General features: G+C 37.1%; 1 protein-coding gene across 4 annotated transcripts in view; it reads left to right on the plus strand.

Annotated features, from left to right (window-relative positions):
* The window catches only part of LOC150108266 (atrial natriuretic peptide receptor 1-like), a 352,590-nt gene that overhangs the window by 162,307 nt on the left and 166,530 nt on the right, over positions 1-23,753 (plus strand). For all 4 annotated transcript variants that reach the window (XM_090415713.1, XM_090415714.1, XM_090415715.1 and 1 more), the window contains one exon: positions 4,353-4,473. In XM_090415713.1, the coding sequence (XP_090271839.1) occupies positions 4,353-4,473 (121 nt within the window). The remainder of the gene's footprint in view (positions 1-4,352; positions 4,474-23,753) is intronic.

Consider the following 23,753-nt stretch of genomic DNA (forward strand, 5'->3'; position numbering starts at 1 on the left):
CAGATGATTGCTGCAATTATGAGGAGGACACTGACCTGCAGAGATAAAAGGGTTATCATTCCGTTGTATAAGTCTCTGATCAGACCACACTTAGACTATTGTTCTCAGATTTGGTCCCCAGGATTTGAAGGGGATAAATTAACTGTGGAAAGGATACAAAGACAGATGTTTCAGGACTGTACAATTTTGGTTATGAGGATCGGCTGAGGGAATGTGGACTGCAGAGTTTGGTGGATAGAAGAAGGACAGGTGATATGATTGAGACTTTTAAACTGTTGAGAGGTGGTTACAGGGTTGACACTGGGGAGTTCTTTTGCTTGGTTGAACAGCGGGAAGGAGTGATGACAAGAGGCCATCCCTGGAGGTTACGAAAGGAAACTGTGAGCAAGAGGGTGAGGAGATGTTTCTTTACATGGAGGGTAGTTGAACCGTGGAATGCATTGCCTGATGGAGTGGTGAGAGCGAGAACGGTCAATGAATTCAAGGAGTGGTATGATAGACTTTGTGTTTCTTGGGGGGGGACCTTCCCTCGATGAGTCTTGACAGACTTTATGTTCTTAGGAAGGACCTCCCACGATGAGTCTTTTGACTCAATGGAGGCCTGAATAATAATAATAATAACTACACATATGCAGATCGGTCTATAACTGAAGACTTCTGTGCTAGAACCATGCTTGTGGATTGGTACTATTTTGCCTTCTTTCTACTCCTTTTGAACCTTACCCTATGCAAGACTTTCATTAAATAACCAGGTCAAGGGCACATCTAACTGTTTTGCACATTCCTTAAAAATACATAGTGATATGTCATCCATTCCCACAGCCTTATTAACATCTCACCCAATCAGCATCTGCTACATCTCTAGTTCTTTTATCTCTAATTCTCCTAATTATTTGCCTTCCTTCTATTCATACATGTTGCACCACATCATTTACATCAGTATAATATACACTGATGACATGCTCATTAAATAATTCCAATAAATCCTTTGCAATGGTCACTTTGCTGCTATAAGTATTCACCAATGTCAACCTGCCATAATTATTAGAACAAATTATTATGTGGATAATGTATAAGAGAGAGTGGTTGCTGGACAGAAGTCTTGTATACTCTATGGGAGGAGTTATGTGAAAGTGGTGTATGGTGGAACAGAATCTAGGTGAAAGCAGGTAACTAATGGTGTATGGTAAAGTTTAGTGCTATGACCATTACTGTTTAAATTGTACATAAAAGACATAGAAAATAATCTGAAAGGAAATATTAACTTGTTTGATGATGATGCTAAATTAGGTAATAGGTACTCTACCTAATTTTAGCTAATAATATCTACCTAGTTAATAATTAGAGTAACAGTGATGTGGAGAGCTTGTAGGATGATTTAAATAGCTGTCAGTATGGGCAAAAGATAATAGGTATCAGTTTGATGGGAAGAAATGTAAAGTTATGTATTTTGAGATAAAATAGATTACAAGCTGTGTATCACACTGATAGAACTATACTCCAGAAAATAGATGAAGCTAGGGATTTAGGAGTGGTGGTAGACAGAGAGCTATAGTACAGAGGACATATAACTATGGTTAGTAAGGTAGCTAATAAGATTACTTGGCTATTGAAGTCTGAACATTGAAAGTCATGTAAATCCTCTCACTTAGCATGGTTGTAATGCCAAAGTGCACAAGGCTGTGAATGGTTGAAGGAAGGACATTCCACCAAAGATGAAACTTGAATCAGAGACTGTGATCTGAATTACTAAGGGAAGCTCATTTGAACAGAGTATCCATGGAAGGAGAACGAGTTAAGGAGCCTCCGTAGCTTGGTTGGTATAGATGAAGCCCTTTGGTCGGAAAGACCTGGGTTTGATTCCCGTCCATGACTTGAGGAACTTTTATCTGGTTTCTTTCAACAAAAGGTGAATAAGCTGGTCTCATATGGAGATAGAGGGTTTTTTTTTTACCCAGAATCTTGGGTGAAATCCCTCAGAACAGGCAAACTGACATGGATCTACAGTCAAAAATACATACTTAAAATCCCTCATCCAGAGGGCTCAATCTATCTCAAAGGATAGATAAATAAAATTGGAGAACCCCCCCCCCCCTCCACATGACAACAGCAACAGAATGTGTATTAAGAAGAGATACAGTGTTGGGTGAGTGAAGAGGATAGTCAGGAATTCTGGTAGGGAGTTGGATTCTGGTTGGTGTAGTAGAAATTTAGGGTTCAGTCTGAAATGGAAGATCAGGGTTGGATCTCTGAAGGCAATGATGCACATCATTTAAGTTATTTTTGATGTCATGAATGCTGGTAAAGTGAGTATGGAAGATTTTTCAGGCATGATGCACCATTCATCAGGAAGCCTCCTAAAATGCATTACCATCCTGTTCAGTCCCATACCTGCAGAATTGTTTTACTGCTGGAGCTTCAAAGATGGGGGAGATACTGGATCTCTGCAGTATGTTTGGTATGCCCTTGATGGGTATCACTCACACTTCTTATAAGAAGTTGGAAAGAGGGTGGGGCATTTTGCATCTATAGCTGGCAGGTGTTAGCTATAAATGAGCAGAATGAACTGTGGATCTCCAGAATGAGCACTGGTAACCATTATCCATTATAACACACACACACACACATGTACATGTGTGTGTGTGTGTGTGTGTGTTATAATGGGTAACTGGATCATCTTTACCATTCTCCCATCTGAAGTCATCACAGTGACTCCCACTTGGGATAGTGGTACAGATGATCCAGTATCTAGCATGTTTATATCCAACATTGCCTTGGGTATACTGGGAATTGTGTGATATACAAAAAAACATAAAATTTCCATTTGAGTATGTGATTGAGAAACAGCTAATGAGTGCAAAGGGAGTCAAGGGAGTCTAGGAATCATGTAGAAAGTATTTTACCTTGGGTATAATAAATGTTAAAGATACCAAGCTATTTTAAACCTGGTTTTACTCCATTTCCCAAGTAAGCAAACAGACAAACAAGTCGAGTTTGCACCTGCAAGTGTTGCAAGTCTATCTGACCCTGCACGTAGTGCAAAACCAAGGCAACTCGTGGTAAAAGTAGAATAAGCTCTGATCACTAATCTTAATATTTACCCTTTGGAGGAGATGTATGATGATTTGTATTAAAGGCAAGGGGCCACTACCCAGATCGGTTTTGACCTTTATTGAGGTCTCATCAGTGGGAGCCAGGCTAGAAATACCAAGATTTTAGTAATACAGAGCTTATAAGTATTTTACCAGAACAAGTTACCATAAGGTGTTTTAACCTTATTAAATAAAAATCTCAGGAGGAGATATAAATGTAGAAAGTATTTTACCTTGGGCATAATAAATGTTAAAGATACCAAGCTATTTTAAACTTGGTTTTACTCCATTTCCCAAGTAAGCAAACAGACAAACAAGTCAAGTTTGCACCTGCAAGTGTTGCAAGTCTAGCTGACCCTGCACGTAGTGCAAGACCCAGGCAACTCATGGTAAAAGTAGAAGCTCTGATCACTAATCTTAATATTTACTCTTAATGCAAAGCACATCTCTTGGAGGAGATGTGCAAGATGTGCAAAGGCAAGGGGCCACTACCCAGACCAAAACCAGTCTGGGTAGTGGCCCCTTGCCTTTAATACAAAGCATCATACATCTCCTCCAGGAGATGTGCTTTGCATTAAGGGTAAATATTAAGATTAGTGATCAGAGCTTATTCTACTTTTACCATGAGTTGCCTGGGTCTTGCACTACATGCAGGGTCAGCTAGACTTGCAACACTTGCAGGTGCAAACTTGACTTGTTTGTCTGTTTGCTTACTTGGGAAATGGAGTAAAACCAGGTTTAAAATAGCTTGGTATCTTTAACATTTAGTCTAGGAATCAGTATGACTATAAAAGTTATGCATGCATGTTATCTGGATCTGTTATCAGAAATCACATCACTAAGCATATTTCACCACTAAGTTTCCTTCAATGGAATGGAATAACTAGTGGGCAAGCTTTTTAGTGTATTACAATATATTATCAACTTCATTTCCTAATGAGTACCCTGGTCCCTGACACTATGATTGTACTACATAATTATTTACATTGTGACTAGTATAGTATGTTATTTGTAAATTGTAATATGGTGTCAGGTTTGCCTGTTTGCAAAATAAAAATTTGAGTTTCTTTGAGAGAAAAATCTAACTATGTCCATTTACCTTTGTTTCTATTTCGAGGACCTAGTAAATTCCTCTTTTTTACATGACAAAATTGTCATCCAAGTCTTTCCATCTGAGAGAGGTAGTAATAATAGTTGGTATTACTAAAATAGTAGAGGTATCACAGTATATACCATATACATGCAAAACTATATTTGCAGGAAGCTTAAACTGGAGTCGGCCCTTGCTAACATGTCTTGGCGTGTGAGATGGGAGGAAATCACTTTTAACAAAAACTACCGAAGCAGTTGGATGACAAGTCGCCTGTCTTTAATTAGCACTGTAAGTGATGATTAAAAAAGAGCAAAATTTATTTTGGTTATTAAATTAAGAAGTTTAGTTATGATACTGATGTCTATAATGTTACATTATAAAGTTTTATATGTTTATTATTTTCTTCCTTTTATTATAATATATTATTTAAAGATTTTAACTTTTATAATAATTATTATTATTCAAGATCACCATGAAGTCAGGACTCATAATGGGAGGCTCTTCCCCTGCCACTTGGATAACACAAAGTCTATTATACCACTCATTAAATCCATTCACCATCTGTGTGTTCACTAGCCTAACAGGCAATGCATTCCATTGTCTAGCCACCCTCCATGCATAAAGGCCACTTCTCACCCTCTTACTCGCTACTTCTTTCACAACTCCCAAGGATAGTCCCTTCTTTGTCTTCCTTCTACTTGTTCTACTATGTAAAAAATCTCCCTAGTGTCAAACCTGTAATTACATCTCAACACTTTCAATGTTTCAATCATGTTGCCTCTTCAATTTCTATCCACAAAATCTCTGCATTTAGCATTCTCTCAGGGTCTCTGTCCTCATAGTGGATATGGTCAAACCTGATATCATTTTTTTTTATTCTCCTCTGTACTGTTTCCAAGGTTACTTCATTACCTTCAAATCCTGGTGATCAGAACTGAGAAAAGCATTCTAAATGTGGTTAGGTCTTTATACAATCAGATCATGACTTACTAGACTTCTACTCACTAAGCACTTTTTTCTCAATAGCTAGATTTCATTGAACAGCCAGGTCAATGGAGCTGTCATTTTCTTATTACATTCTTTAAAACATGGAAAAATCTCAACCAGTCCAACTACCTTTTTGACCTCCATAGTACAGTTGACCCTTGAATAACACGGGAGTTAGGGACACTGATGCCCCATGTTATTCGAAAATTCACATATAACTTGACTCTCCAAAAACTTAACTACTAATAGCCTATTGTTGACTGGAAGCCTCACTGATGACATGAACACTCGATCAACACATATTTTGTGTGTTATTATTATATAACACCTCCAGAGAGTCCAAAGACTCATCGAGGGAGGGGCACCCTGCTCTACAACTCTCAGTCTCCACCAACTGCAACTACCTTCATCATCCACACCAGTGCGATCTACTTCCGACCACCACTATTTTCACAGACAATCACAAACATCCATGCCCACGGCAGGACTCAAACCTACAGCCTTTTGGCTGGAGAGCGGATACACTTACCCACTCGGCCAAACAGGCTGGTAATATGTATTATATACTATATTCTTACAATAAAGTAAACTAGAGAATAGAATGTGTTATTACAGAAAATCATAAGGAAGGGAAAATACATTTACAGACTGTACTGTACTGTATTTATTGATAACATAAGTTTATGTTGTCTTGTTTGCAAGATAAATTGTATGTCTGTTAGTACCTACATCAATATTGCCTTAAATGATACAAAACACTGTAGATGATAATGCATATTGCTAACACTAGACTTCAAAAGTGAAAAGATAATGTGAAAAAGAAATGATTCATATTGTGAGTCTGTTACCACAGTATGACAGAGAAGAGATGAGAAGGAGAGCCATAATTGCAAATGACTCTATGCGTAGGTTATGCAAGAGAAGTGGTGTGGAGTTTGTGGACGTGTGGAGTGAGTTTGATGGGCGAAAGGATTTATATAAGATGGATGGTATACATTTGAATGGATTTGATGTAAGGAGACTTAAAAAAGTGTTGTTGAATGAAGTGAAACTGGATGTGCAGAATAAGGGAAACTAGAGTTATTAAGGGGGGGGGGAAGTAGATATGCAGACTTTAGGAAGGCAGGTGAGTGTATGAATGTGTATAATTTGCCAAAGCAAGTACAAAGGACAACAAACCAGAATGGGATAGTTAGTATAAGGCATCAAATAAGGGTGGGGATAACGGGCTTCTGCATTTCATGTATACTAATGCCAGGAGTATTAGAAACAAGCAGGAAGAATTTTTGGCCTTGGTTGGCTCATCCAGGCCACAGGTTATTGGCATTAGTGAAACATGGTTGACAGAAGATGATATAGCTAGCGGGATTGAATGTGAGGGATATAGTGTGTTCAGGAGGGACAGGGAGAATAAAATGGGGGAAGGAGTGTTATTGATGATAGCTAATGAACTGCAGCCAAGGAGAATAGAAGTTGAACTGCTGGATAGAGAAAAGAGCATATTTGAGGCTATTTGGTTTGAGATTGAGGCTAGTAGAACAAAATATACAATTGGGTGCTGCTAGAGACCAAGTGATGGAATAAATGGTGGGTACATAAGCAAATAGAAGCAATGAGTGGAAGGAGGGTAATTATTATGGGGGATTTCAACTATGATAACATTAATTGGAAGGAGGAGAGGACACATGGGAGGAAGGAATTGGCTTTTATGCACTTATTAAGAGATAACTATCTGCGACAGCATGTAATGGAAAATACTACGGGTCAAAGAGTGCTAGACCTAGTAATTGCATCTGAGAATTTGGCTGTAACGAATATGACCACGTTGCCACCAATTGGTGAAAGTGATCATAGGGTCTTGACTTGGAAGGTAGCTAAATGTGTGGAATATTCAATTAAGACAGGATACACGTGGAATTACCGGGCTGGTAAGTATGACAAGCTTAGGAGTTTGCTTGGTTCAGTGCCATGGCATGTCAAACTGCAATGGCTGGATGTTGATAGTGTATTGGAGGTAGTTCAGGAGTGTTTGCAGGAGGCAATGGCTGACTGTATACCTAAAGTCCAGATAGTAAACCAAGTAGGGGTTAAATGGATGAATAACACTATTAAGCTTGAGCTGCAAAAAAGGAAACAACTGTGGAGGGAATTTAAGGAGAAAGGTGACCTGCAGGCACATGAGCTATATAAAGTGCAGGCCAGAAGCGTAACGAGTGTGGTAAGAAAAGCAAAAGCAGATTATGAAAGAAAATTAGCCATGCAGGCTAAAGAAAATCCCAAACAGTTTTTTTTCGATATGTTGCAAGTAAAAGAAAAAATGTGTACGGCAGAATGATTTTAAAGAATGCTGATGGTAGGGAGGGAGGTAACTGAATCAGTTGATATAGTGGAATTACTGAGCGTGCACTTTGCAAGGGTATATCATCCAGGTGGTGACATTACAGGAATAAAAGAACCAACAGCTTATATGGGAATTGTAGTGAATGAAGTGGAGGTGAATAGACTATTACAAAACCTCAATGTAAATACATCTGTGGGATTGGATGGTATACCAGCTCGTGTCGTACGTGAAGCGGCAAAGAATTGTCAGTGCCCCTGACCATTTTGTTTAATTTGAGTCTCAGGTCTAGGTTAGTCCCAAGGGGATGGAAAGAGAGGAAAATAGTTCCACTGCATAAAGGAATTTTCAAGCCTCATGTTGTAAATTACTGACCGATCAGCATATCAGGAATCGTTGTCAAGGTCTTGGAGAAAATAGTCAAGAAGAGAATACAGAAGTGGATAGATGAAAATGGAATACTGTATGGGGGGACAGCATGGTTTTGTGAAGGGTAGATCATGCCTCAGTAACTTTCTCACGTTTTATAACACAGTGATGGCTGAACTGGATGAGGGTAATGGGTTTACGGTGATCCTACTAGACCTTGCTAAGGCCTTTGAAAAGATACCACATGAAATTCTAATTAGTAAACTGTGGATGGATATAGGGTTAGTCAGATGGAGAGATATCAGAGAGTGGTTGATGGAGAGATATCAGAGAGTGATTTATTCAGGAGTAGAGTTCAAAAGATGGCATGTGACTAGTGGTGTGCTGCAGGGTTTTGTTCTTAGACCACTACTGTTTAATTTGTTCGTTAACGATATAGGAAAGGATCTGAGAGAAACTTTTCATTTGTTTGCTGATGATGCAAAGTTGTGTAGAGCAATAGTGAATGCACAGGATGTCAAAATTTTGCAGGATGATTTGGATAGTTTGGAGGGCTGGGCTAAGGAGAATGGATGTCAATTTAATGTGGCAAAATGAAGGGTTATGCAATTTGGGGTGAAAAGATTAGTAGCAGTATACCAGATTGGTGGAACTGTACTCCAGGAGATTGACGAGGCCAAGGAGTATTGGTGGATAGGGAGTTGAAGTTTTGGGGGGGGGGGGGCACATCGCAAAAGTGGCTAAATCAGCTCATCAAATCACTTGGTTGCTGAAAAATACTTTGACGAGCAGAGACAAACAGGTTATTGTTCCTCTGTATTGAGCCTCCTTGATAAGACCCTATCTAGACTACTGTGTACAGATTTGTGCTCCGGGGGGGAGTTTCCTTCTTGATGGGGAAGAGGTGGAGAGGATCCAGAGATAAGTGACCAAGATGATAGCAGGTCTATGGAATGAACCTTATGAGAACGGATGTTTAAAGTTTATTTTTCACTAGGTTAGACTATAATGAATTTAGTTTTATCTTTTATCCCAGTGAGAGCAAACAAAGTTTGCACCTGAAAATATCTTCAGGACTGAATATATAGTGTTGTACTATCTCACCTGGGTAAGTAGTATAACACCAGGCAACTCGTAGCAAAGGTGGAGCAAGCTACCAACACTCCTATCCCAGTATCTCCCATAATGCAAAACACATCTCCTTGTGGATATGTATACTGTTATGCATTAAGCGATTGGCCACTACCCAGACTAGTTTCGACCTTTATTGAGGTCTCTTCAGTGGGAGCCAGGCCCAGAGTTGGAGATACCAGGCAGAACCAGTAACAAGGTCATCTTTACCAATAGAAGTTGCCAAAAGGTTTACCACCTTTTTTTTATTAAATTACTCTGGATTTAGAGAAAGATGCTGAAAGTTTATTTTTCACTAGGTTAGACTATAATAAATTTAGTTTAATCCTTTATCTGCCTGGTATCTCCAACTCTGAGCCTAGCTCCCACTGAAGAGACCTCAATGAAGGTCGAAACTAGTCTGGGTAGTGGCCAATCCCTTAATGCATAACAGTATACATATCCACAAGGAGATGTGTTTTTCATTATGGGAAATACTGGGATAGAGTGTTGGTAGCTTGCTCCACCTTTGCTATGAGTTGCTGCGGTGTTGCACTACTTACCCAGGTAAGATAGTACAACACTATATTCAGTCCTGAAGAAATTTTCAGGTGCAAACTTTGTTTGCTCTCACTGGGATAAAGGATTAAACTAAATTTATTATTATTACTTATGAGAACAGGTTGAAGATTTGTGGGTTGCAGAAATTGGCTGATAGGCAGAAAAGGGGTGATATGATTGAGACATTTAAATTACTGAAGGGTTTCTATAAGATAATTCAGAAGATATTTTTGAGAATAGGACTGGTGGTAGGAGGACTAGGAGCCATCCATGGAAGCTGGGCAAGAGTGTGGTTAGCAAGGGCATTAGAGCTAGGTTTTTTACTTGGAGAGTGGTGGATGAGTGGAATAATCTGCCAGAGTCTGTTGTGTGTGCCATGACTGTAAATGAGTTCAAGGCGATGTATGATAGATACTGTGTGAATGCTGAATAGTTGTTCTTAACATGATGTTAGGGCCTCCCTTGATGAGTCTAAGGATTCCTTGGAGTTGCCCGTTCTAATAGTAATAATAATAATAATAATAATAATAATAATGTTTATTTACAGGCGTGATGATTTTTGCATTGATAATGAAGAAGTAGCGGTATGATTGTTTTATGGTAGCCTACTACAATCGATACAATGCTTCGTGGTAGCCTAGCCTAATGAATGCACTAATGTACACTATTGAATGAATTATTATAGAATTTTTATTTTTATGCTAATTATTTTTATTATTAAATTTTATTTTTATAATAATTAATGTAAATATTAACTAATTATAACAATTATTTTATGCAGTTATGATTTAATACTACATCTTTAAGTTTGTTTTCATTTCAACTGCAAATGGCCATATATGGTATGTTTTTGTGTACATAAATTTTGATAAATTTTGATTTTTTTTGTAATAGATTTCTGTATATACTCATGGTAGTGAATGATAAAATAGACTAGTATCTATATATATTTTATGCATTCATGACATTCTTAACTTTTTTGATATTTCCAAGTTATGCCGTTCGTTTGGAAGTTTTTTCAAATTGTTGAAATCTATAAAAAAAATTTCCAATATAATTATTCAAAAAAAAAAAAAACGTGTATAAGTGGATCCACACAGTTCAAACCCATGTTCTTCAAGGGTCAATATATGTTGCCTGAGATATTTATCCTCAGGAATTCTAGAAATTCTGTTACCTTGTGAGCGTTTGTTGTTTCCTCTGTTCAATTTATACTCTATACTGGTGTCCAAAACCTAAGTACGAACATTATTTCTGAAGATTACAACTGCAGATTTGTGGAAATTGGAAGTTTGTGGAGATTTGCAATAATATATAATCTTCTATATGCCTGAAGGCCTGTTGTTTGCATCTCTTTATCCACAGCTCATTTTAGAGCACATTTTCAGTGGTTTTATATCCATAAAAATTGAATAAGACACCAATGGGCTAATGTACTCTTTACAGATGAGAGTTGTTTTAGTTGGGATTACTGTACATTCTTTCCCCTCCTGTGGAATCTTCCCTGTTCTAAGATCCAAATTATATAGCCTGGTCAAAGGAATAGCCAGTTCAATGGAATACTCTTTTAGCATCTGTGCTGATATTCCATCACTCCCTATTGCTGAATTGTTATTCAGTTTGTATATGAGCTCTAGTTCCTCTTCCTCATCTGTCACCCTGCATACCTTCTGCATTAAGTAGAGTTAGTCTTTCATATTTATTCTTTCTTTTACTTGCAGCATTAACAATAGAATTAATTTGGGTTGTCTTTAGCTTTTGTCAGTTCCTTTTCATACTCAGCTTTCCATATAGCAGTTGTGTGACTCTTCTGGTATTCTGCTTATAATTTTCATAACTTACATTATGCTTACAGTATTCCTTCCATATCATGTTTTTCTTTCAAATATTTTGCTTAGTAAGATTACATCCATTTCACTCCTGCCCTATTTATTCTTCAATCTTTAGGGACACATAGTAATATTGCAATGTTAATATCCTTCCCATCAAACAACGATACATTGGTACAGAATTTAGGATACTCCGTAATCACAGTTTCCTACCCTGTAGTTCAACATATAACCTTTTTTTTGAATGGAATATTGATAAACTTGGCCACTTCCCAAGCAACTATGTGATCACTGTCACCAACCAGAGGCAGAATAGTTACATCTTGAACTAAAATCCCCTCTGACACTATAATCAGATCTAACACTCTTTAAGCTTGAGTTCCTTCTGTCACATGCTACTTGAGGAAATTGTTCACAACAGCTCAATAAATTCTGTTTCCTTCTCATGAGACTTCACTGTTACCCAATCAGTGTTTGGTTAATTAAAGTTCTCCATTATCATCTTTATTTGAATGCATTTATTTGTCACTAGTGACCAATCCTAGATTTGTAGAAACATCTGACTATGTATTTGATTTTGTTATGACTTCCCACACCAGATTGCTTCAAACTCACTTCAACATCTACTGTTACTAGTATTGCCTCATAGGTCTCACCTCTGTGTTCAAGTCATTTAGTATCATTAGCAGCACATCCCCTCCTCTTCTATCCTGCCTATCCTTCCTAAAAACACTATACTCTTTAACACATCATATCAGTCAGTATGTTTGATCTGATAGATTCATCCCACTAATGGCTACAATCTGAGGTCCCAATGTATTCACCAAGGTAACAAACTGTACCTCTTTGTTTCTGATACTCCTAGCATTTGTGTACAGACATAAGTTACCTGCATGCTTTTTTTTTTGTATACAGGAAACCTTGCTTAACACGAATTCGATATGCATGATAATCAGTTAGCGTGATTAAGTGAAATGATACTATTTTTCGCTTTAATCAAGTGATTAATCAGTTAATGCGATTTTTTTACGTTATACGAAATTTTATGTTACGCAAAATTTTTTGTCGCCAATCTGCAGCGAATGGAAAAGCTGGAAGTCATTAAGAGACATGAAAGTGGTGCTAGTAATACAATGATTGAATGAGACCTGGGATACAGTGAGTCTACAGTTTAGACTATATTAAATAAGAGCAAAGAATACAAAAAACAAGGAAAAGTTGCTACTGCTTCTTTAAGCATGCAGATCGCCCGAAATAGAAGCCCTTTAATGATCGAGATGGAGCATCTTCTATCACTTTGGATTGAGGGTTATAACCAAAAAGGAATATTTCTTAGTACAGGGAATATTCAGTCAAAAGCTCTCAATATTTTTACCACATTTACAAGCTTTACTGCAAGTTTAGGATGATTTAACCATATTAAAAATCAAACTGGACCATAATGTAAGAATAACTAGGGAATCTGCTAGTGCTGATAAAGATTTTGCAGCCAAGTTTTCTGAAGAATTGCAAAGCATAATTGAGGAGGGTGATTATGATGATCGGCAAATATGCAATGTCAATGAAATTGGTCTCTTTTAGAAGCATATGCCAACAAAATCTTTCCTAGCTAAAACTGATGCATCTCAACCAGGATATACAAAGTATTTAAAGATCGTCTTATGCTTTTATTAGGAGGTAATGCGGAAGGCAACTTTAAACTCAAGCCTATGTTAGATTATTGTGTGCAAAATCCAAGATCTAATATTATTGAAGAAATCAGAACAATTGGAAAAAAACTTGGATTTAATGAACTGGATAATGAAGGTGAGAAACTTGCTCGATTCCCATTCAAAACAATTAAGTGAGAATGATCTCCTTCAAATAGAAGAACAGCATGCATATGAAGAAGATAATAAGGAGTGCGAACAAGAAGAGAATGTTACGACTAGAAGAACTTAGCTAGTTTTCAATCAGATTCAGTATGCTAATGAAATTTTGTTTCTTGATAAAGTGATCGGCAGTTATTACAAATTGCATGACAAGATGAAAATGTCAAGCATGATTCAAATGTCTTTACTTAATTTTTTTTATAAAAAAAGTAGCTCAATCAAGTGTTTAGACTTTAAATAAAAATTTAAGCAATTGATTTTTATTAACTTTGAGGATTTTTCCTCTAATATAGCATATACTATAATTTTTTTTTCTTCAAAATTTATGCTAACTGATGGATGAATTATAATTATTCCTGTTGTTTATTGTATTCGTTTAATATGACTTTGCTTAGTGTGCATTAATCATCATCATTATCATCAAATTCCTGCCATGTATCCTCTAGGGGTGTACAGGATATGATAGTATACTACATGAAAAATTTACTTCATTACTAATTTCTTATCTACAATTTTCCTCCAAATCAGTCTGTTACTTGTAAAGACTCCAACATTATCAGATCTTATATTTCTATCGTCTAAAGCACTTTGTACCGTATCAATCCACCTATATCTTGGTCTTCCTCTGGGTCCTTTTCCTTCCGACCTAGCAGAGAACAATTGTTTTGCTAATCTTTCCTTGCCCATTCTGTTTAAGTAACCATACCACCTGAGATTAGCTCTGCTAACGCTTTCTTAGATGCTGAGAATGTCAAGTTCTTTCCTAATATCCTCATTTTTAATATGATATTGCCATCTGTTCATGCCTCTAATCTTTCTCAGGACTCTCATATCTGCTGTCTCTAGTCTCTGGTCAAGTGAAAATTCTGACCCAGCTCTCAGATCCATAAGTTAAAACTGGTTTGAACACTGTCTTGTATACAGCTAATTTAGTGTTCTAACTAATTTCTCTCTTATTCCATATGAATTTATTCAATTGACTTCCTACCATACCAGCTTTGTTGATTCTGTTGTCTATTTCCATATTCAATTTTCCATCTTTGCTAAAAATTGTGCCTAAGTAGCTGAAATGTTTTACTTGTTTCACAGGATCTCCGTTCACAACGCAGTTGACATTTTCAACAATTCTACCTATTTTCATTGTCTTTGTCTTTTTATTGCTGACCTTCATACCATATCTATTACAACAGTTATTCAATTTAGTCAGGGAATCTTGCAAACTTGTAGCGGATTTATTTAGAAGTATAACATCGTTTGTATAAAGCAAAGAGCTGACATTAACATCTCCAATTCTGATATCATGTTTAATACCACTTTCCTTCATAATATGATCCATATAGATAATGAATAACAGAGGGGATAATGTACATCCTTGTCTCACACCAGATTTAACATTAAACCATCTTCCTGTACTTCCTTCAATTCTAACTGATGACTTACAACTCAAATAAAGACTAAGTATTGCTTGATATAATGCCCCATTAGCACCATATAACTGTAGCCTATTGAATAGCTTCTCTCTTTTGGCACCTTGTCATATGCCTTTTCCAGATCGATAAAACTTAAATACAGATCTTTGTTGTAGTCCCATGATTTCTCAACTATTTGTCATAAAGTGAAGATCTGATCCTGACTGCCTCTATTTATCCAGTTTCAAAATTAAAGTTATGAAATTATTAGTAATTTGAAAAAATACACTTATACTTACAATTAAAAGTATTTAAGTATAAAAAAAAACAACTTAGGGGCATCACACATGGAGTCTGTCCATGGCGTGAAATTACCTTGGTTATACAAAGACTACATATTCTAGAAATACAAAAATTTGTACTAATATAGTATAAAATACTAATTTTATAAGGAAAACACACAATAAACAGATAAAAATTACCACTTTTACACAAATCCTAAATACACTGATCACTTACAATGTAGTGTTGAACTCCAAACATCAATATGAAATGCCGTAGAGAGCTTGCATGATTTATTTTAAATTTGCAGGTAGGCTCTGTGTGTGTGTTGGAGAAAATTGTGTGTTGCAGACAGAGTTGAAGTTCAGAGAGCATATTGCTAAGGTGGCTGCAGTAGCACATAGGATTTCTAGACTATTGAAGATTACATAGGGCCTTGATGGGTTCACATCTAGATTACTCTGCTCAGGTCAGGTCACCTGGGTTTCCTGAGTTCACGCCTCTTTCCAAAGACAATTGACAATAATTGGCAGGAATCTGTGGAATATGAAAGATTGAAGATTTGTGGGTTTCAAATGTTGATTGATAGGTGGAAAAGAGAGGGACATGACAGAAACACTTAAGTAACTAAAAGGGTTTTATAGGATTGATGTAGAGGAAATATTTCAGCTTGACTACAGAGACAGAACAAGTGATCATTCCCTGGAAATTGAGTAAACGTGCAGTTAATAAGTGTGTGAGACTAGATTTTTGACTTGAAGTGTGGGGAATGAAATGAATGGAATAAGTTGCTAGAGTCTTTTGTGAGTGCTTTGTTGTCAAGATTTCAAGGATTGTATGAATATTGTGTAGATAGCTTGGGTCTTCCATGATGAATCTCTCACTATAGATATCTGTGCAATAATAATAATGAGGATGGTAGATTAATAACTGCTGCCGAGAACATAGTTGAGGTATTCAGTGACAAATTATCAGCATATAGTTCATTTTCATCAATGTGAAATCATGAGAAGCTCAAGTTAGAGGAAATGGGACAGGATGGCTTACTTGTGAATGAGCAGGGGGGGGGATATACTTAGATTTTGCAAAGGCTTTTGATAGAGTGCCACATGACAAGCTGGTAACTAAATTGAAAACAGGTGGGATTGGATAAAGCAAGTTGTGCATGGGGTGTGATTTTGGGGTTTGATTTTGGGCCATAGTTATTCAACTTGCATATTAATTATATTGGGATAGGTTAAGCTGGAGATAGGTAACTTTTGCAGATGATGAAAAACTGGGGGAGCAATGAGGGGTGAAGCAGATATTGTGACCTTACAGGTAGACCTGAATAGATAGTATGAACAGGAAAGTGAGTGGAATTATCAGTTCAATGTTGCAAAATTATGGTTCTGAAATTTGCATCCTATCGCTGTTAAGCAGCGATAGGATGCAAAGTATACACTTAGCAGGGAAACTTTGAAGGAGAGATCTGAGGTTGTGGTGGACAAGGATCTGAAGTTTGTGGGTCACATTATACAAATTGTGAAGTGGTTACATCAGATTATGGCAATGATGTGGAGGTTAATGGTTCCATTGTATAAGACCTTGATCAGGACTTATATGGATTATTGTGCATATTGCACATATTTGGTCACCTAGTTTTCATGGTGATTAGGATATATTAGAAAGGTCCAGTGAAGATTGAAAAAGGTGGTAACTGGTCTTTGGAATGTGGGGTACGAATGCTGATTGAGGGAATGCAATTTGCAAAGCTTTGTGAATAGGTGGAAAGGGGATATGATTGAGATATATAAGTTGGTCAGGGGTTGTTACTAGATTAATGCGGAAGAAATTTTTCATAGAATTGGAGGGGGGGTACAAAAGGCCAACCCTAGACTGTATAAGGAGAGTGTGAGCAAAGGACTGAAGAGAAGGCATGAAGAGTGGTTGGAGAGTGGAATGTATTGCCTGAGAGTATGGTGAATGCAGACATATTGAATCAATTTGATGAGGTTTGTTTATGACAGTGTGTACCTTGCTCAATGTCTTTTAACTCCATCGAGGTCTGTCATTAATAACAATAATAATAGTAATCTAACAATTTCATTCTTCCACAATTATTTTTCCTCCTACTTGTTACACAGTGAAGGATTTTCCTTGTATCACAGGGCTCATCTCTTATCTCTCTCTCTCTTGATTTTGTTTGTGCTTGATTTCTCATTAATTATCTGCTTTACAGCAAAAACCCTGTTTTTACTTGAGGTATGCAACTCGTGATTGCTACTGATAAATATTTCTTCACCAGCTCCCATGACTGGTAATCTCTCTTTTTCTACCAATTCTTCCATCAGTGTATCTGCCCTAAGATGATTTCTAATATTACTAAACAACTTTTATTAAACTTTCTTACTTTTAAAATTAATTATTTGAACTGTGACTGAAATTATAGCATTGATGAGACTTAGTTGACAGGAATGATACAGACATAGAATGTAAGAGGTATTGCATTTTCAAAAAGGATGGATAGACAACTGGACAGAGACACAGGTATTATTGATGAGAGCAGAAATATTGCATCCAAGAAAAGTAAAGTTCAGCAGTAAACCAAGGTTTTGGAAGGCATGCATTTGAAGACATGATATTATTATTATTATTATTATTATTATTAAACAAGACCTCATGGAGTCAAAGAATCTAGGAGGTCCGTTTATCTCACACACATCTCATTATACCGTGTCTTAAACACATTCAAACTCCTTGCAGACACCACACTCTCAGGCAAGGCATTCCAATCACTCACAACTCTGCACGAAAAAACCTGCCTCTCACTCCCCTACTCACATCCTCTTTATACAGTTTCCAAGGATGACCTCTGGTTCTCCCCTGATCTCCCACTATTCTCTGTAGAACTGCTCCACCATTGATCCTATAACAACCCCTTACCAACTTGTAGGTCTCTATCATATCTCCCCTCTTCCTTCTCTCCACTAGACTCTGCAAATTACATCTTTTCAATCTTTCCTCATACTCGACATTCCAGAGGTCAGAAACTACCTTAGTCAGTCGCCTTTGGACCCTTTCCAACATCTCTTCATCCTTCTGAAAACCAGGTGACCAAATCTGGGCACAATAGTCCATGTGTGGCCTAATCAAAGCCTTATACAATGGAACAAGAATCTCCCTACTTCTACACGTCAGTGTCCTCCGCATCATTCCCAGAAGTCTTTGTGTTGTCTTCACAATTTTGGCAATGTGTCCCCTAAATTTTAGATCCTTATCCACTATCACCCCCAGATCTCTTATTTCCTCTACTTCCAACAATATATTCTCACCAAGCATAAATTCTGCATCCCATCTTTGTTTTCCAAATTTTAAAACCTTACATTTTGCAACATTGAACTCACATCCCCATTTGCTTGCCCAATCACTCAATTTATTCAAGTCTTCTTGCAAGGTCACAATATCTTCACTACTCTTTATGGTTCGTCCCAACTTTGCATCATCTTCAAACAACTGAATATCTCAATCCAAATCTTCGCCAATATCATTAATATACAAGTTAAATAGTAATGGCCCTAAAACAGACCCCTGAGGCACTCCACTAGTGACTTTCCTTTTCCTGGATATCGCACCCCCATACACAACTTGTTGATACCTATCAGGTAGCCGGTCTCCAATCCAATGCACTAATCTAATATCCAACCCCATCTGCTCTAGTTTGACTGTCAACTTATCATGAGGTACTCTATCAAAAGCTTTTGCAAAATCCAAGTATATTACTGTGTATCCTTCTTCTCTGTCCAAGTAAGCAGTCACTTTATTGTAATAAGTAAGTAGATTACTAAAACATGACCTCCCTTTAGCAAATCCATGCTGTCCATCAAAGATTATACCATTGTTGTCCATCAAAGATTATACCATTGTTGTCAACCCAACTCTGGATTCTAGTTCTCACAAGCTTCTCCAACAACTTAACCACAACATATGAGACAGTGAAGGCTAGTAGGATAATATAGGTAGTAATGAGTTTGTATTTTTCATAAATTTGACAAATTTATGAAAAATACAAAATAGGCTTCTTGTCTAGGTTGATTTGTAGGAGAGTGGATAATTATTTTTTGAGTTGTTATTTGATTATATCCATTTAGTAAGGCTGTTTCTTTGATAATTTCCAATTCTTGTTTTAGAGATTCTTCAGAAGAACAAATCATGTGTGCTCTGGATATAAAGATTTTATGATGCCATATTTTGGAGATGTAGCTGATGTATTATGGATATAATGACCTGAAAAAGTTGGCTTACAGTAAACAGAAGTGGAAATGGATCCATCTTGTTTGTGCTGGATGTGTACAATAAGAAAGGAAATGCCATTTAATAATTCTTTTTCTAGCATGAACTTGTTATAAGAATGCAGGGTGTTGATTTTTTTTTTTTTTTGTAGAAATGAGTAGAGTTTCGGTCTGTGTGACTCCAAACTGCAAAGACGTCATCAACGTAGCATAGCCAAATTGTTGTTTTTGGGTTCTATTCTATCTTCTAGGTGTTCAAGAAAAAAGTTGGCTAAGTTAGATGATAAGGGTAAGCCTATTGCTGTCTCTTCCTCTTGTTTATATATTTTATCTTTCCATGTGAAGTAACCCGATGTGATTGCAAATTTGAATATTTCCATTATGTCTAGTGGAAATGTTTGGGTTAACTACGCTATTGTCTCTGTGAGGGATATTAATGAAGAGCGAGACAATGTCAAAGCTTCCTAACATGTTTGTATCTTTTATTCTTGTATGAAATTCTGTGGAATTTTTTATCGAAGAAGCCGAGTGGTCAATGAGGGGATGGAGAGGGTTAGACAGAAATCTTGATATTTTATATGTGGGAATGCCTATAGAATCCAATAGGTCTAAATGGACAGTTATTTTTATGTATAGAATTTTGGTGAACCATATATTCTAGGAAGTCTTGAATGGTACATTTTGAGTCTTTTGATGGTTTCTTGATCTATAGATGTTGTTTCATTTCATCCAATAACTTGTTGAGTTTTTTGAGCTGACTTCTGTAGGGTCATTATTAAGCTGGGAATATGTACTGCGATCAGAAGCAGTAAATTTTCCAATCATATGTTTTATCATCTAAGACTACAGTGGTATTGCCTTTGTCTTCTTTGCTGAAAACTATGTTATTATTTCATTTTAAGGAATATAGAGCTTTTAATTCTGCTGGTGGAATATTCAGTTCTGAGGGTTGGACATCGCAGATCACTTTGGCTATTTCAAAACCTAGTCGGTTAGCTTCAGTACTAGACAATGTCTGGTGTTCTTTTCAATGTTGTGTATGAAATCTAAATATAGAATACATTTGGGTGAAATTAAATTGCCAGGTGCTCATAAAATTTATCAAATCAAACATTCTTTGTTGCTTAACCAGTTATGGGTTTCAAGAAAGAAACTAGCATTAAATATAAAAACAGCAGAATTGGAAGCTGATCTGTCAAATACATTAAATCAAGACTTGCTATACATGGGTATTAATATTTCAAAACATGCAGGCACTAAAGCATTTGAAAAAAAGTATCATAAAAGATCGTTCTAACAATGTTAGAACAATCTAAAAAAAATACAACTAAATTATCTTCTGACAAATGTGTTGTAAACTTATGTGGCCGTCCTCTAAGCTGAATGTACTAGCACTAGGTCATAAGTTTGCAATTTCATCCAAACGTAGTACATATTTAGATAACATACTCTAAAACGTTTATAGACTTCTATTTTATATGTGGAATGTATTACCTGATAGAGTGGTGAGAGCACAAATTGTCAATGAGTTCAAAGAGTGGTATAATAGACTTTGTGTTTTCTAGGATGGACCTCCCATGATGAGTCTTTTGACTCTATGGAGACATGAATCATCATCATCATAATAATATTACCTTCTCTCCATTCTCGTGGGATTTTTTTGCGAGCTAAGATTCAAATTATCTAAACATGTCAAGGGTCTAAACAGTTTCGCTGAACATTCTTATGAAATTATTTTTGTTACTTTTAGACTGTGCAGCCAATTTTATTTTCATAACTCCCACTTAGCTTTCTGTGCAATACTCATAATTTTTCTTGCTTGAGCGTTATACATATAAAATTCTTTTGACTCTTACTCTCATGATATTCATTCCTTCCACATCATCATCTTCTTCTTATGGATATATGCAGATATCAGTGACACAGTTGAGTGTATGAATGTGTATAATATGCCCGAGCTACTATGAAGGATAACAAATCAGAATGGGATAGTTAGTATAAGGCATCGTGATAGGGGTGGGACAAATGGGCATCTGCACTTCATGTATACTAATGTCAGGAGTATTAGGAACAAGAAGGAAAAATTTTGGCCTTGGTTGGCTCTTCCTGGCCACAGGTTATTGGCATTAGTGAGACATAATTGACAGAAGATGATATAGCTAGTGGGATAGAATGTGAAGGGTATAGTGTGTTCAGGAGGGACAGAGAGAAAAAAATGAAGGAGAGAAGTGTTATTGATGATAGCTGATGAACTGCAGCCAAGGAGAATAGAAGTTGAACTGCAGGATAGTGAAAGAGCACATTTGAGGCTATTTGGTGCAAGATTGAGACTAGCAGAACAAAAGATACAGTTGAGTGTTGCTATAGACTAGGTGATGGAATAGATGGTGGAGATAGTATGCATAAGCAACTAGATGCAATGAGTGGAAGGAGGGTAATTATTATGGGGGATTTCAACTATGGTAACATTGATTGGATGGAGGAGAGGACACATGGAAGGAAGGAATTGGATTTTATATGGTTATTAAAGGATAACTACCTAAGACAGCATGTAATGGAATATACTAGGGGTTTGAGAGTGCTAGACCTAGTAATTGCATCTGAGAATTTGGCTGTAACGAATATGACCACGTTGCCACCAACTGGTGAGAGTGATCATAAGGTCTTGACCTGGGAGGTGGCTAAATGTGTGAAATTTTCAATTAAGACAGGGCACATGTGGAATTACTGGGCTGGTAAGTATGACAAGCTTAGGAGATTGCTTGTTCAGTGCCATGGCATGTAAAACTGCAAGGACTGGAGGTTGATAGTGCATGGGAAGTGGTAAAGGATCGTTTGCAGGAGGCAATGGCTGACTGTATACCTAGAGTCCAGATAGTAAATCAATTAGGGGTTAAATGGATGAATAACACCGTTAAGCTTGAACTACAAAAAAAGAAACAAGTGTGGAGGGAATTTAAGGAGAAAGGTGACCTGCAGGCACACGACCAGTATAAAGCACAGTCCAGAAGGGTAACGAGTGTGGTAAGAAAAGCAAAAGTGGATTATGAAAGGAAATTAGCCATGCAATCTAAAGAGAATCCCAAACAGTTTTTTCGATATGCTGCAAGTAAAAGAAAAAATATATATGGCAGAATGATTTTAAGGAATGCCGATGGTAGGGAGCTAACTGAATCAGTTGATATAGTGGAATTACTGAGCAAGCACTTTGCAAGAGTATATCATTCAGGTGGTGATATTGCAGGAATGAAGGAACCTATAGCTCATATGGGAATTGAGGTGAATGAAATGGAGGTGAATAGTATATTACAAAACTTTAATGTGAACACATCTGTGGGATTGGATGGTATACCGACACAGGTCTTGCGTGAAGCGACTAAAGAATTATCAGTGCCCTTGACCATGTTGTTTAATCTGAATCTCGGGTCTGGGTTAGTCCCGAGGGGATGGAAAGAGGAGAAAATAGTTCCACTGCATAAAGGAGGTTCCAAGACTCCTGTTGCAAATTACCGACTGATCAGCATATCAGGAGTCGTTGTCAAGGTTTTGGAGAAAGTAGTCAAGAGAAAAATACAGGAATGAATAGATGAAAATGGGATACTGTATGAGGGACAGCATGGTTTTTGTGAAGGGTAGATCATGTCTCGGTAACTTGCTCATGTTTTATAACACAGTGACGTCTGAACTGGATAAGGGTAATGGGTTTACAGTGATACTGCTGGTCCTTGCTAAGGCCTTTGACAGGATGCCACATGGAATTCTAATCAGTAAACTGCAGCATATGGGGATGGATATAGGGTTGGCGAGATGGATAGGAGGGTGGTTGATGGAGAGATATCAGAGAGTAGTTTATTCAGGAATAGAGTCCAAAAGAATGGCCTGTGACTAGTGGTGTGCCGCAGGATTCTGTTCTTGACCACTACTATTTAATTTGTTCATTAACAATATAGGAAAGGATCTGAGAGAAACTTTTCATTTGTTTGCTGATGATGCAAAGTTGTGTAGAGTAATAGTGAATGCACAGGATGTCAAAATTTTGCAGGATGATTTGGATAGATTGGAGGACTGGGCTAAGGAGAATGGATGTCAATTTAATGTAGCAAAGTGTAAGGTTATGCATTTTGGGGTGAAAAGATTAGCAGCAGTATACCATACTGGTAGAACTGTACTTCAGGAGATTGAGTGGGCAGGGATTTGGGAGTGTTGGTGGATAGGGAGTTGAATTTTAAGGGGCACATTGCAAAAGTGGCTAAATCAGCTCATCAAATCACTTGGTTACTGAAGAATACTTTGACGAGCAGAGATAAGCAAGTTACGGTTTCTCTGTATCGAGCCTTGATAAGACCCCCATCTCAACTACTGTGCCCAGGTCACCAGGTTTCTTCTTGATGGATAGGAGGTGGAGAGGATCCAGAGGTGATTGAACCAAGATGATAGCAGGTCTATGGAATGAACCTTATGGGAACAGGTTGAAGATTTTTGGGTTGCAGAAATTAGTTGATAGGCAGAAATGGGGTGATATGATTGACACATTCAAACTG

Source organism: Typopeltis vanoorti, chromosome 3 (genome assembly GCF_054136105.1).
Source record: "Typopeltis vanoorti isolate ZY-2024b chromosome 3, IOZ_Tvanoo_1.0, whole genome shotgun sequence".
In the NCBI taxonomy this organism is placed as follows: Eukaryota; Metazoa; Arthropoda; class Arachnida; order Uropygi; family Thelyphonidae; genus Typopeltis; species Typopeltis vanoorti.